General features: G+C 40.7%; 2 protein-coding genes across 4 annotated transcripts; both read right to left on the bottom strand.

Annotated features, from left to right (window-relative positions):
• Window positions 1-304: 304 nt before the first annotated feature.
• Window positions 305-4,631, bottom strand: nle1 (notchless homolog 1 (Drosophila)). 2 transcript variants are annotated; one of them, XM_077547211.1, is made up of 13 exons: window positions 4,518-4,631; window positions 3,805-3,949; window positions 3,505-3,725; window positions 3,308-3,387; window positions 3,143-3,219; window positions 2,970-3,067; window positions 2,656-2,848; window positions 2,452-2,587; window positions 2,251-2,297; window positions 1,953-2,155; window positions 1,719-1,878; window positions 741-811; window positions 305-664 (listed from the first exon to the last, which is right to left on the bottom strand). In XM_077547211.1, exons 2-13 carry the CDS (start codon window positions 3,937-3,939, stop codon window positions 652-654), a joined length of 1,434 nt encoding a protein of 477 aa, XP_077403337.1. In that variant the 5' UTR covers window positions 3,940-3,949; window positions 4,518-4,631; the 3' UTR covers window positions 305-651. The 2 variants fall into 2 exon arrangements, with proteins under 2 accessions (XP_077403337.1, XP_077403338.1); XM_077547212.1 differs by lacking the exon at window positions 4,518-4,631 and adding an exon at window positions 4,463-4,502.
• A 508-nt stretch (window positions 4,632-5,139) lies between these two features.
• Window positions 5,140-13,309, bottom strand: inpp5kb (inositol polyphosphate-5-phosphatase Kb). 2 transcript variants are annotated; one of them, XM_077547697.1, is made up of 13 exons: window positions 13,102-13,309; window positions 12,476-12,527; window positions 9,341-9,445; window positions 8,338-8,446; window positions 8,154-8,270; window positions 7,909-8,084; window positions 7,662-7,773; window positions 7,480-7,589; window positions 6,517-6,733; window positions 6,233-6,370; window positions 6,072-6,155; window positions 5,780-5,884; window positions 5,140-5,705 (listed from the first exon to the last, which is right to left on the bottom strand). In XM_077547697.1, the coding sequence occupies exons 2-13, from the start codon at window positions 12,517-12,519 to the stop codon at window positions 5,637-5,639; spliced, it is 1,386 nt and encodes a 461-aa protein (XP_077403823.1). In that variant the 5' UTR covers window positions 12,520-12,527; window positions 13,102-13,309; the 3' UTR covers window positions 5,140-5,636. The 2 variants fall into 2 exon arrangements, with proteins under 2 accessions (XP_077403823.1, XP_077403822.1); XM_077547696.1 differs by lacking the exons at window positions 12,476-12,527; window positions 13,102-13,309 and adding an exon at window positions 10,498-12,018.
• Window positions 13,310-13,644: the final 335 nt, after the last annotated feature.

The following is a 13,644-nucleotide window of genomic DNA, read 5'->3' as shown; positions in this document are numbered from 1 at the left end:
AAAGGCCTGTTCATCGCTGTCCGCGGCTTCAATTCTGATGATGGGTGTTTTCAATGTTTTGTTAATGTTTCCTCATTTGTCAAATTTCATGTTTACCTGAAGAACTAGGGAATCGCACACACACTCGAAAGGCTTAGCGAGGAAACAAATCGAGTATTTAAAACCACTCTGCCTTGCACAGATGAAGCCTTCAGAGTCCCATTGTTTTTGTTGCCAAACGAAAAACATGATCCTCCCATTTGTGTGTGTTTGTGATACTGTGCGATTGTTTCGACTGTTAAAAAAAAACAAAAAACACATCGGGTAAATAAATGGATGTTTTTATGGTGTAATAAAAGTTGTGTCTAATGGAAAATCTGTGGTTTACATGTTTAATATGAGGGAGGGTCGGGTGCGTGCGAGTTCATGGCAGTTCTTAGAAGATCCGCAGGTTGAGGCTTTGACAATGGAGGAGATTAAAGGCTGAGAGCGTGGGCGAAGTTGTAAGCAGTCCCACCTGTCAACTACACACTAGCACCCGACGCAAAGTCTTCATATTCTGACCTTGTTTTTTTTTGGCAATGGGTTGCCATGACGATGCCTTTTCAAACCAAACTGATTATAAAGCACATTTACCCCAGCTCTCAGATCACAATGGAGGTATAGTGGCCATTATCTTCTCCATCTGTAAAGACAACCCAAAATAAGTCAGAAGGTTTGATCTGAAAAGATGGAAGAGGTCTGTGGGTACTTTTGCGTACATTCGGAGGCATTTGTCTTTGCCGCCGCTGGCCACTCGTTGTCCATCGGGACTCCAGTCCACAGCAAACACCTGCGTGAATGCAAACAGTCAGCTTCCACACTCATACAGTACGGAGGGCTTAACAATACGTACGTATCGGGCCAGCCCTTAATGCAAGGTTTATGTCGCTTTAAATAATCATGGGCCTTTTACAGTCGGAAGTGGGATTTGAACCCGCAACCCCCGGGTTACTGGGCAAGGCAATTTATCAAATGCGCCACTGAACAGTATGCTGTTGTTATTGTTTATTGTTGTGTAAATGTCAGATGTTTAAGTGGTTCAATTAAATGCTTGATTTAAAAAAATAAAATAAAAATACTTGTATTTTGAAATGTATACATTAAAAAAATATTTTAAACTGTATCAACATCTAACAAAAAGTTGGGAAAATGTATTTTATACATAGACTATATTATTTTTATTTTGATGAAAATCAATTTTTTTAATATTACAATCTAAAAACAAATACAACCTGCGGAAACTTCAGATCTTTAAAATATTACAGTACTTTTTTATATTTGTAAATGATAATATCTGGAAAAATATATATATTTTATAAACAGCATATATATATATATATATATATTTTTTTTTTTACAATAAATCTAAAAAATATACATACATAAGTGGAAAAAGTACAGCATTTAGGACTCTCGATATCTAGGATATTTCGAGATAAAACATGCATATTTTTCATATTAAATGTGCTAAATATGTTATAATATTCAAAAACATAAAGTACATATTGTAAAAATAATATACATATTCAATAAATCATAGTACCCTGAAAAAATCATCTATATTTTTTTGTAAACATCAAAATATAAACAAGGGATTTAGGACATTTCTTTAGTCCAAACATTTTCTAAATCAAGAACAACAAAAGTCAATTTGCGGGAACTTAATCCCATCCCACTTTCCGGCAAAGATCCCTCACCTCATCGGCGTGTCCGGGAAGATCTATATTGAGCTTCCCGCTCTTAACATCCCACACTTTGAGCGTGCTGTCGCTGCTGCCGCTCACGAGCAGCCGACTGTCGGCCGACCACGCCACCTGATACACGGGACCGACGTGGCCACGGAGGGACATCAAGTACCTGCGGGTGACAAGATGCAGAGGCGTTAGTTTAGCAGACAGCGCCACAGAGTGGTTAACAGCGGTACTACTTACTTGCCGGTGCGACCGTCCCAGATTTTGACGGACTTGTCGAAGGAGGCCGAGGCCAGGAGGCGGGTGTCCGGAGAGAAGAGAACCTCGTTGACCAGGGCGCTGTGGCCCGTCATACGGGCAAGAGGCTTCTTCTCTTCGGCGGGATTCCACAGAAACAAGGTGAAGTCGTCTGACCCTGACACCAAGCGCTCCGGGTTGGAACCCTGTGGGACCGGAACGTAACACGTCATTTCTTTTTCTAAGTATGTACAGATATAAAATTAGAGAGTGACAAAAAAAAAAAAAAAAACATACATACCCGAACATGATTGTATCTCTGCAAGGCTTTGCTCTTAAGTTCCTCCACTAGGAGGAGACATCATGTTAGAATTCCCTCACTTTATACAAATAGGAAAAAAAATCCCAAATGACTACTTGCGTCTAAATGAAGCTCCTCAACTAACTTCTTTTCTTTCATATATATATTTTTTTATGTTAACATGACATTTTATGTTCTTACGCGATCCTGTGAGGTCTTGTGGGTTAACGGTGGCACTGGCCGGTTCAAAAGCGCCGGTCCTTAGCACGTAGTCGGTGCTTAGAGCCAGCGTGTTGACCCAGTGACCGTGGCCCTTCAGGGTCCTGCATTGGACGCCCTAAAAGACAACAAATGGAGACTCGTTCACGGTCGCTCTTCTCCGTAACGCCCGGTGGCGGGACTCACGTCTTTGGCCCGCCACACTTTGACAGTCCGGTCCTGCGATGACGTATACAGCAGCCCGTCGCCGCCCCACTTGACGCATGTGACCGACTCCGTGTGGCTCGTCAGGATCTTGTCACAGCGGCCAAGAACCACGTCCCAGATGCGCACCGAGCCGTCTTTGGAGCTGCTCGCCAGGTAGCGGCACTCAGCATTGCTGGCGAAAACAGAAGACTGTTTAGTGATTGACACACGTACGGGCAAAAGTATTGGGATGTCAGCAGATTCCAAAGGACGACTTGCGGGTTTTAAGCAAGCTAAATTTGTGGCATTTTTACAGGTGAAGAGGTTCCCAGCAAAGCCAAGTGATCCACTTTGTGTGTCCGGTCAGCGTCTTCCCAATTTGTGTGCCTGTCACTGGATTCCACAGAAAGATCTATAAAAAGAAATAATAATAAAAATATACATGTGTGCGTGTGTGTGTGTGTGTGTGTGTTTTTTGCCAAGTCACCTGACTGTTTTTACAACCCGACGCAAGCTTCTTGCCATCAGGCGACCAGGCGATGCTTAGAACCCAATGTGAGTGACCTATTCCAGATAAAATATTAAAAGTTAGCATGCTATGCTAAAATGTTAGCTTTATCTTAGTTTATACAGCACAGAGCGGCAAGCATACCTTTGGCAGTGTGATGCGGCGTCTCGGTCATCAAGTCCCAAAAGCGCACTGTGGTGTCACCGGAACCGCTGGCCAAATATCTGTTAACCAAAATACAAAACTTCTCTGTTAAAGTCCAGTACAAACGGCATTAACATAGAACATGACATTACATAACTGTATCCATGTAAAACGAGGCCCTTTCACGTGGCACTCACTTGCCGGTAGGACTGAAAGCAGTGGAGATGACGGCTTCGGTGTGGCCCTCCAGCGTGCTGGTGCAGCGGGTGACGGCTCGCACCCGGAACACAGCCTGGGGCTGGTACACCACCGGCAGCACCTGCTCAGTCTCCCATGCCAGCTCCTTGATGCAGACAGCCAGGCTGGACACGATTTCTGTGTCACCACGGGCGAAGAATGCCAGCGGCACCGCCTCCTCCTAAAAGCGAAGATGAAGACATTTTGAATAAAGTCTATATTCATTTGTATGTGCAACTTCCGGTCACGTGTATGTGTACCTTCTGCAGCAATGCATTGCAGACCAGCTGCAGTTTCTCCTGCGTGATGTCGACAGGAAGGTCGAAAGGAGAGCCCAGAATCTCCCCATTCTCGTCCTGGAACTGGATCAGGAGCCGTTCCACCCCCTCGCTCATCTTCAGATGCCTTTGGCCAGAAATTTGAAGGAAAGATTAGAGTCAATCAATAGTCCAAGATATTTATATTGATTAACAGTCTGTAGTTATTTACCTGAAACCCATATTTTATATTCTGATACAAAAATAGCTTTCAAACCAGTAAGTGTATTTCAGCCCGCGTATTAACATGCATCAGCTAAACAGATTACTTTTTATTTACATATAATGGTACAATTATGCCACTAGTGTTTTTTTGCTTCTTAGCTGGAAAAAAATCGCTACTGTGCACTACGGAAGCCGCAAAAAAATCTAATGAAAAACAAAACATCCTCACAAATAGGTTTAACGATTAATTTGATTCGGTCAGCTCTACTTTGTGTTGAAAAAATATTTTTCAGCCTTCAAATTTATAACATTAGCTAGGGCTAGCCTAATCAAGCTAGCTCGGGTAGCTAGACATGAGCCACTAGTGTGTGAGCCCACGAAGTCGTCAAAACAGCACGTACGGTGATACTATTTTGAGCAACAATAGTTCACACACCTTGGTCGAAACTCGTATAAAATAGCCTTAGTGTCGAAATGTGATCAATCTTTACCTTAAACGAGGAAGCAATGTGTTAAAAGTCCACACGTGTGTACATGTACCAAGATGTTGCAAAAGACGAAGACGGTCCTTGTAGAGCCCCCGCAAGTGCTCATGGGAAAGTAGAATGCGGAAGTGCTACTTCATCTCTCAAAGTGGTAACATTTCTTTTAAATACACTGAAGGACGAAGAAAATGTGGGAAGATTAAGAAAATTAATATAAAAAAATTTCCCCCCCACCCAACTGTTGCTACCACCTGTTATGTCGCGTGGAACGTAACTACGACGTAATAGACAATAAAACAAAAAAAATATTATAAGAAGGTCAAATTTTTGTCACTTCTTGTCACCATTAATTTCACCATATTTTAACAGTTTGTTGCTAAAGTCGGCAAATTAGTTAAATAACCCCTTTTGAAGATATTTGTTGTCATTATGCTGTTATATATCATGATGAAACTATATCGAATGATGACAACAACAAAACACAAATATTATGTGTTTTTTTTTCAATTATTAAATCTCCTAACTTAAGCGTCGTTTCACAATTAATTAGCCTAATTTGTGTCACAGTGTGCCCCTAAAATGCCCCCCCCCAAAAAAAAGCAACAACAATGAAAAGAAAATGACAAAATTTGCATTTCAACATTTTATTCAAATGTAATGCCAACAAATATAATTTTCAATATGATTTATTTAGACCATTTGTGATTTATGCGAACTCAATAACATTGCCATCAACCACACATTTCCATATTACAGGGAAACACAAAATGTAAAACTTCCTTTTCATGCTATTCAGTTGTCCAGTTATCACTTTCATCCTTACATACTTGAGAGATTTCCAGCATTTTTACAGCCACATAAAAGTTGACAAAATAGATACATGATTCATATAATAGCCATACAACATGACTGAAAAAAACAAACAAGACATAATTAATTTCATTGTTTAAAATTAACATCAAGAGAAGTCATCTAGAATTAATCAGAATTCACCAGCATTCAGTGCTAAGAAAGAACCGGTAGGTCCAAATAAATGTGTCACTGAATCATTCATTATTCTGAATTAATGTGGACAGCTATATGTGAACTTACACTTTTAGACACTTAAAAGTTAAGTTTCTTATTTTATTTGGTGAGCCCATTGATGTTCTCCGGCACGAGACCCTCCATGACGGCACGTTTTGACTCCAAGATCTGCAAGATTGACCAAAAGAAATCTTAGAAGAAACAATACATTCTACATAATGTTGGCAAGAAGTTGCATTCACCTGGAAGTTGGCACTGAGGCCGATGATGCTCTGCATGTTAGTGCTGTAAAAGCCCAACACGTATTGTCCACCCAGCAGGGGGATGTCGTCCTTATCCACGGAGATCTAGCAACCAAAAATATTTGATGAAAAATGTCAAGGACAAGGTTGTAGATGTACACAAGACTGGAAGGATGATCATGTTGAAGGTTAAGGAGCAGCTTATGTTATGTTGCAATAATATATTAAGACACAGTAAAGGCCTCTTTGACGTCAATTTCTGTTTGCTACATGATACATGCTAATTCATCACCTGTATGACTTCATCAATCTCTGGCAACTCGTCCTCTCGAACCCATACAAAAGTCTCGTAGTCGCTCGAGCTCTTGAAGCCAACCTGCGATTCAACAACACGGCATATGTTTATTGTTACCTCCACCAAGCAAAATGATTTTTATTCTTCCTGGGATGCACCCTGTAGAGGCCGATCCAGTCCCACGTTGAGGAGAAGAAGTCCTCCTGGACGGTGTAGTTGAGGAGAGCGTCCTGGTCGGCGCTCCAGACGCCCTCAGGTGACACGTGAACTAGCGGAGTGTCAAAGTGTTTCCTCAACTGTGGCAACAAGAGTGTTAAACCAATCAAATTCAGGGGAGAATCAACCTTTTGCTAAGCCACACCCACTGAATTCAGGGCCAATCACAGCTCAAAACTGGACAGAGGCACTATGGCTCGGGCTAAATCTACGTCTTGTCTCTCACCTCCAGGCTGAAGCTGGCCATGACGGGCTTATGGTCGCTAACGCCATAGCTCATGTCGCTGGTGTATTTATCCTGGTTGACCACCAGGGGGTACTCATCCAGGTTGTCATCCGTGGCGGTCGACAACTTGTCGTCGTCGTCGTCTTCCGATGGCGAGTTTTTGGGTTTGATGCGCCACAGGATGCGGTCGGTCCACGCAGGCTTCCTTTTCTTGCCGCTAGGCGACACAAGACAAGATGGAGGCCTGTCCTTAACTTGTTAGCCAAAATGCTAACCTTACGCTAAGCGGATAAAGATATTCGGTCATCGAAATCAGCAGACACACATTTTGTCCGCTCCAAAGTGTCAAATGTACAATAATGCTATACTGTTGTTAGCATGTTATTCACAATGCTAACATTGTGCTACTAGCTTACTAATGTGAGGCCTCGTTACTATCTGTACTAGCAACAGAATTTGAGCTATAACTCAAGCTTCGACAAGTGTGGGATGAGACACATTTGTCATTGTGTAACTCATTTTGTCTCCGGTTTCTAAAGGGATTGGTGGTTGCCATGGAGACACCCACCTGGGTGGGTCTACTAGCCGGACAGAGAGCAGTGCCCAGGTGAGGGAGATGAGCAGGAAGAGGAGGGTAGTGCTGCAGCGCTGCGGGGGTCTGGGCCTATACATGGCTAGGGGCAGCGCTGCAGTGCTAACGCTAATAGACACACACGTGCACAAACGATGACATCACAACCTACTCAATTAGGGAGAATGTGGTGCATGTGACAATAATGCTATGCTGTTATTAGCTTGTTAGCTAACTTGATGTCACTAAGTAAGTCAGCGAGGTAAAGTAAAATGTAAAGATTTTAAAAACTGCAGTTTGTTTACTTTGTACATTCAAACTGACGTCATGCGAGATTACAACCAACATCTTCAGTCAAATGCCAATGTAAAGAGTGTGTGTGTGCGTGTTACCCAAGGTCATAGGCGTCGGAGTTCCGGCTGAACTTGTAGGTGGGCTTGAAATTCAAGGGTCCCTCCTCAAACTCCTGCAGAAAGGCCTCCTTCTTCTTCATGGTGAGCAGCTGCATGAACAGGAAGTACATCAGCTCTCGTGCGTGTGCGTGTGTGTGTGTACGCGCGTGTTTGTGTGTCACCTGGTCCTTGCCCCACAGCAGGTTGAGACGTCCGTCATTAATGGACGAGCGCAGGAAGTGAAGGCCGTGGTCGGCGATGCGGAAGTTCAAGTCTCCAAACCAGAACACTAACCTGTGTGTGCAGGGACGAGGGCAAGACATCTTTGGGAAAGAAAAATTGGCGCCCAATTTGAAAATTTCTATACAGTTTCAACAGTTCAATGGATCCTCGGGCCTTGGCGGAGGTTCTTTTTTGTTGTCGACTAACTTGTGGTCTAGCACCCGACGTGCGTCATCCGTGTCGAACTCTTGCGTCTCCAGGATGTGCTCGAACTCGTCGACGCGTTGCAGGGCGTGGCTCATGTGCGCCGCCAGGTGGCAGTTGAGGAAGCACACCTTGTGGCCGTAGAAGGAGAAGCGCACCGACACCGCACCTTTGTTACCCTAAAATAAATATTTTAATCAATTAATTTAGATTCAAATGAATTCAATGAATTATTTAAGGTCAATAACCCAGTATCCGAAGATTCCGGTGCGGGTGTATGTGCTGTGGATGTCTCGGATGTAAGGCAGGTGCGACTGTTTGGCGAACACCAACAGCAGTAAACCTTGCATCCTCACTGACGCCACCTGCATGGACGCACGGGGAATTACACGTGCCATGAGTAAAAAGTGAAAATAGTTACATATAGATCACCTTGACAAATCCTCGTGGCGCCAAGGTGTCCATGAAGACGTGACTCCACGAGTCCTCGACGATCAAGTCCGAGATGAACCGGACGGGCGTGGCGCATACTTCCTGTAGCCTGACACATGACAACGCATCACTTCTGTTTACAGCCCATCTGGTTTCAAATCAATTTTGTGCTAATTCCATATTTTTGTATTCACATCTCTTTGCATCACAACCGGTTTCAAAACAGTTTGATTTTTTTTTTGCCATTTCGTGTTAACATTATCGTTTACATCACATCTGGTTCAAATTAGTTTCACGTTCATCTCAAATGATTCCCATTAATTTTCTTTTTACACTACATCAAGTTTCAAATTCACTTAGCATTGGTTACATGTCAAATTATGTTGCATATGGTTTTAAATCTTTTTCACATTAAAAAAAAAAATCGCTTCCCTTTAACTCTTTGACTGACAGACGTTTTCAAAAAAGGGATGCCGTGGGTGCCAGCCGATTTTAAGCATTTTGACTGATCTTTCAAGGTCCATAGAAAATTATGTGTTTGGACTATGGAAACACACATACTAACAAATGAAAGATTGGACTCTCACCTTCCACCAGAAAAAAAAGTTTGTTTCTACCTTATTCCGTTTTTCAGTAATCAACAATAGAAAATGGTTAGTTTCACCTCTGTTTTGAAACAAACGTCTTTTAACGTCTTTGGCACTCCTCCATAGGATTTTACTAAACGTTATTTAACGTTTTTGGCAGTCAAAGAGTTAATTTTCCAATCAGTTTATGGTCACCTATTTTTGATTCCCTTTCACATCCTTTCATAAAAAAAATTAGCTTGACATCTGGTTTCACATCTGTTTACATTCAATCTGGTTTCATATCTGCTCTCAAATCTGTTTATTGTTTTTTGTACCTTTTCTGTTCCTTTCATGACTATTTCAAAGGAAAGGTTTTCTTTCATTTTCACTTTTTACAATCATGATATTGTGTATGGTTTGACATCAGTTCTCACCCAATCACGTAGAGATCGGTGGGCGGTTGGACGTCAAGCTGCAACAACGAGGTGACGTCATCGGGAGGCTCTGCTGTGGCCACGTTCCACGTCACCATGTGCAGCCTGTCAACATGATCAATATTACTAAATCAAAGATTTGATTTGGCTCTGTCTGATTTGAAGACTCATCAAAGCCGTTTCAAATGGTTACACCCATTTCCCATTCCTTTTTTTTTTTTTTCGTTCAGGAGAGCTCAGTATTGTTCATTCGATTTGACATCATCATTGCTCTCCTTTTTTTAAAAAACAAATAAATTAAAAAAATAATAATAAAAATGTATTTTTTTTCTCTTTTTTTTTTTCCCATTCCTGTTCACATCTGTTTACAAAACATCTGGTTGTAAATGAGTTTCACATTTGTTTTCTCATTTTGTTATTACCTGTTTTTTTTTCACCCATTTTAAATGGGTTCAATTACATTTTCCATTCATGTTCACTTCTGTTTAGATTACGTCGAGTAAAGATCCTTTTCAAATGTTTTTACATCTGTTTTCATAAATTTAAAAATTATTTGACCTCAATTTACATTCATCATATGTGGTTCCTCGTCTGTTTCAAATTTGTTTTTACTTTTTTTTTACACCTCTTTCAAAGTTTGAAATGTTTTTACTTTTGTTTTCTATTTATTTTCACATTTGTTCTCATTAAATATGGTGTCAAACCAGTTTCATGTTCCTTTTTCACCAGCCTATGTGTCGCTTTTGATTTTCCTGGTTTCACATCTATTTACATCACATCTGGCTCTTCATTTATTTTCAAATCAGTTTCATGATTGTGTTTATTTTATTCTACAGTTATTTTAAATGGTTTTACACCTGTTTCCAATTCATTTTCACACCAGTTTAAACACATCTGTTCACATTACATGGGGTTTCCAATGAATTTCTCATTTGTTTTCATCAGTTTTTGACTTTTTTTTTTTTTACATCATCTTAAAATGTTTTCATTAATTAGGCTTTTAAACAATTTTTTTTATACTCACCAGCCACACAATCTAAAGATATCCAACACAAAGATTGTGCCTTTACAAATAATAATTCTCCAAACTCATAATAATATTATGAGTTTGACCCAAAGCACAAGCACACACAATCAAGTTCTTGGCGGGGGTCCACCTGAAGGCGTGGGTGGGCAGCGCGAAACGCGAGCATAGTTGGAAGGCATCATCCAGCGTGCGCGACATCTCCTCGCTGGCCTCGTCCTCCGAGCTCATGTCGTCGATGCGGCTCAGGAGTTGAGCCAGCCTCTGGCGTAGAAGCATTCGCGATGACGACGTCGACGACGTAGATGCGCCGCTCGCCGTGCTGTCCGAGCGCAACCGGGCCCGGCCTGACAGGAAGTCCATCTCTGGCGGATAAACTAACTTCCTGTTGTCCTTAAAGGTCCGCTGGGAAAGAAGTGCCGCGATGCGTCCTCTGCGAACTTCCGTCCATAATAAAAGCAGCGGTGTGGATTTGGAGAAGGAGATTTAAGTGAGGAATGTGGAGGCTGTTGTAATAAGCGGGTTAGGTGGGAGGCCGCCATTCCGCAATATCGGGCCGCCGACTAATGAGCAGACAATGGCATTAGGCTTCTTTTGGCCGTGTTCCACTTTTCCACTCATGTGGGTGATAGGTCAACCTGGATGCCGACATTCTTGTCGGGGTGCAAGTACAAGTGCTGTCCCTTTCACATCCATTTCCTATTTCGTTTTCACATTTGTTTACATAGCATCTGGTTTCAAACCTGTTTCAAATCGCGTTCACATTTTCACTTTATTCTTCTGCCCCTTTAAATTTTGTTTGCATTCATTTTCACATCTGATTTGGTATCGGTTTACATTTCTGGTTTCAAATCTGTTCACATGACATCTGGTTCCAAATCTAGTTCATGTTTTTCCTGTTGCATCCCTTTTAAATGTTTTGGCGTTCATTATTTATTCATTTTCTTTACCCGGAGTTCTCATCTGTTTACATTACATCTGGTTTCAAACTAATATGCATTCCCGGTTTCAGCTGTCTTTCACATTTTGACCTAAATTTATGCCATTTTCAAGCCAGTTAGCCAAACATTTTTACATCTGGTTTCATATCTGTTCACATTACATCTGGTTCCTCATCTGTTTCCAAATTTATTTCACTTTTTTAAAATTGTGTTTTTACACCTATTTTGTATTAGTTTGATTTTTTTTTTTTTTTTTTTTACATTTGTTTCCAATTCATTGCCATATTTGTTTCACATTAGTTTACTTCGACTGGCTTCAAATCTATTCCGCGGTTTCAACTTTCAATTTTTTATATCAGTTTCTTGACTTTCACATCTGGGTTTACATCTGTGTAAATTACATCTGGTTTATAATCTGTTCACATTTCTTCTGCTTTCTAATATCATTTGGCTTTTCCACTTTATTTGTTGGTTTCAAATGTTTTGAAAACCCATTTTCATGCAGTTATGGGTTTGCATTACATCTGTTTTCAAATCTCTTTCACATCTTTTCACCTTTTGATGTCCTTTTCAAATGTTTTTACTCCTGTTTCCAACAGATATAGCTTCACATATGTTTAGATAACATCTTGCTTGCTTACTCTCTTTAGATTTAGATTAAAATCTTCCTCCCGTTTTGTTTGTTTGCTTGTTTTACAAAATGCTTTTACATCTGTTCCCCCATCATTTACCTATCTAGTTTTAATTATGATTTAATCACATCTGATTACAGCATGTATATATATATATATATATATATATATATATATATATATATGTATGTATATATATATATATATATATATATATATATATATATATATATATATATATATATATAATTTTTTTTATTTAATTATTATTAATTTAGTTAATTTTAATGAATTTGATCCAATTCATTTCACATTGCACACATACATAAATGAAAGAGCGTTCGTTGCATTGCTGTAAGCATGTCACATGCACAGACTTAACGCTTGAGTGTTTGTAAGTGGATCAGAGAGGTGAAGAATGGCAGTTTTATTGCACAAAACCCGCCCCAAAGCTTCTTATAACGGTTCGGGCAATGCGTGTTTCGTACGTCAAGAGCAAGAAGAGAGAGACTAAAAAATTAAAATAAAATGAACTCACCTGCACTTGTCTCTTCCGCCACTTGGAAACCTAGCAGCACTCATATCGTCCTCTGCGCACACACACACACACACACACACACACACACACACACGCACACACACACACACGCACACTGTTAAATCTCCATGCCGGTCACCGTGGCAACAGTCAAAGCTTCACATGTCATCTGTGAAATGGATTTTTTTTAATCACCCAAAGTATCATCGATGTTAAATACAGCAAAACCCACAGCGGGCACTGAAATCATTTGACCACGACAAAGTAATAATTCCTAAAAAATTAAAATAAAATTAATAAATAAATAATAATAATTAGAAAGTTACCAAGTAAATATCAGGCATGGTTTTATTTTTGTGGTCTAATTGGGTTATCAGACACATTCATTGCGCAATCTGCTCCTATTCGTTTTTCAGTCATTCTTAAGTTTTGTGTCTTTAAAGAGACTTTCTGACATTGGGCAGCATATTCTTGCTTGAGAATACCCGTGTGACTCTTGAGATCTCATCATATCACATATCATGAACAGAGTCTAAGACACTCCATGCCAGATGTAGCAAAGCGACCCCAGAACTTAACCTAGCTTTTTTTCTTTTCTTATTTTTTTTTAAGTGTGTTTTCAGTACCTGTGTCTTGGCTCCTGTCGTGGTGAGGTGTCCGGAGGAAGCTGCAGACTCCTTGTGCGCAGATGACGAAGATCTCCAAGGAGGAGTCCGGAGTCTGGATCGGCTTTCCCGCTGACACTCCCGTTGTTGGAGCCGTGGACTGGCTGTTCTGGCCGCCCCTGCTTGCACACAACAACAGCAACCTGCTGCCGCTGCATGGGGGACTTAAAGGTGGGATCAAGCTTATGATGCAGGTTGCTTGAAAAGCATTATGTCATTCATGAATGGATACATTTGTTGAGTCGACGTGACGCATGCAATTCGATAGCCAAGTTTGGACAACTTGCCATTAAACATACAGGAAGTCAGCCATTTTGTATCAAAGTGGTCCTAAGGGGGTTTAAATTGACGACTTTCCATGAAATGTGAACACATTTTTGAAAATTCAGTTACACTTTGCAACATGAAATTTGGTAGACATGCCTATCATGAATAGAACCACAAAAAAAAGTCTCAAGAAACCATACCTGAAAACATACAGGAAGTCAGCCATTTTGTATCAAA

Source organism: Vanacampus margaritifer, chromosome 16 (genome assembly GCF_051991255.1).
Source record: "Vanacampus margaritifer isolate UIUO_Vmar chromosome 16, RoL_Vmar_1.0, whole genome shotgun sequence".
NCBI lineage: Eukaryota > Metazoa > Chordata > Actinopteri > Syngnathiformes > Syngnathidae > Vanacampus > Vanacampus margaritifer.
This window is presented reverse-complemented; position numbering and strand designations above follow the sequence as displayed.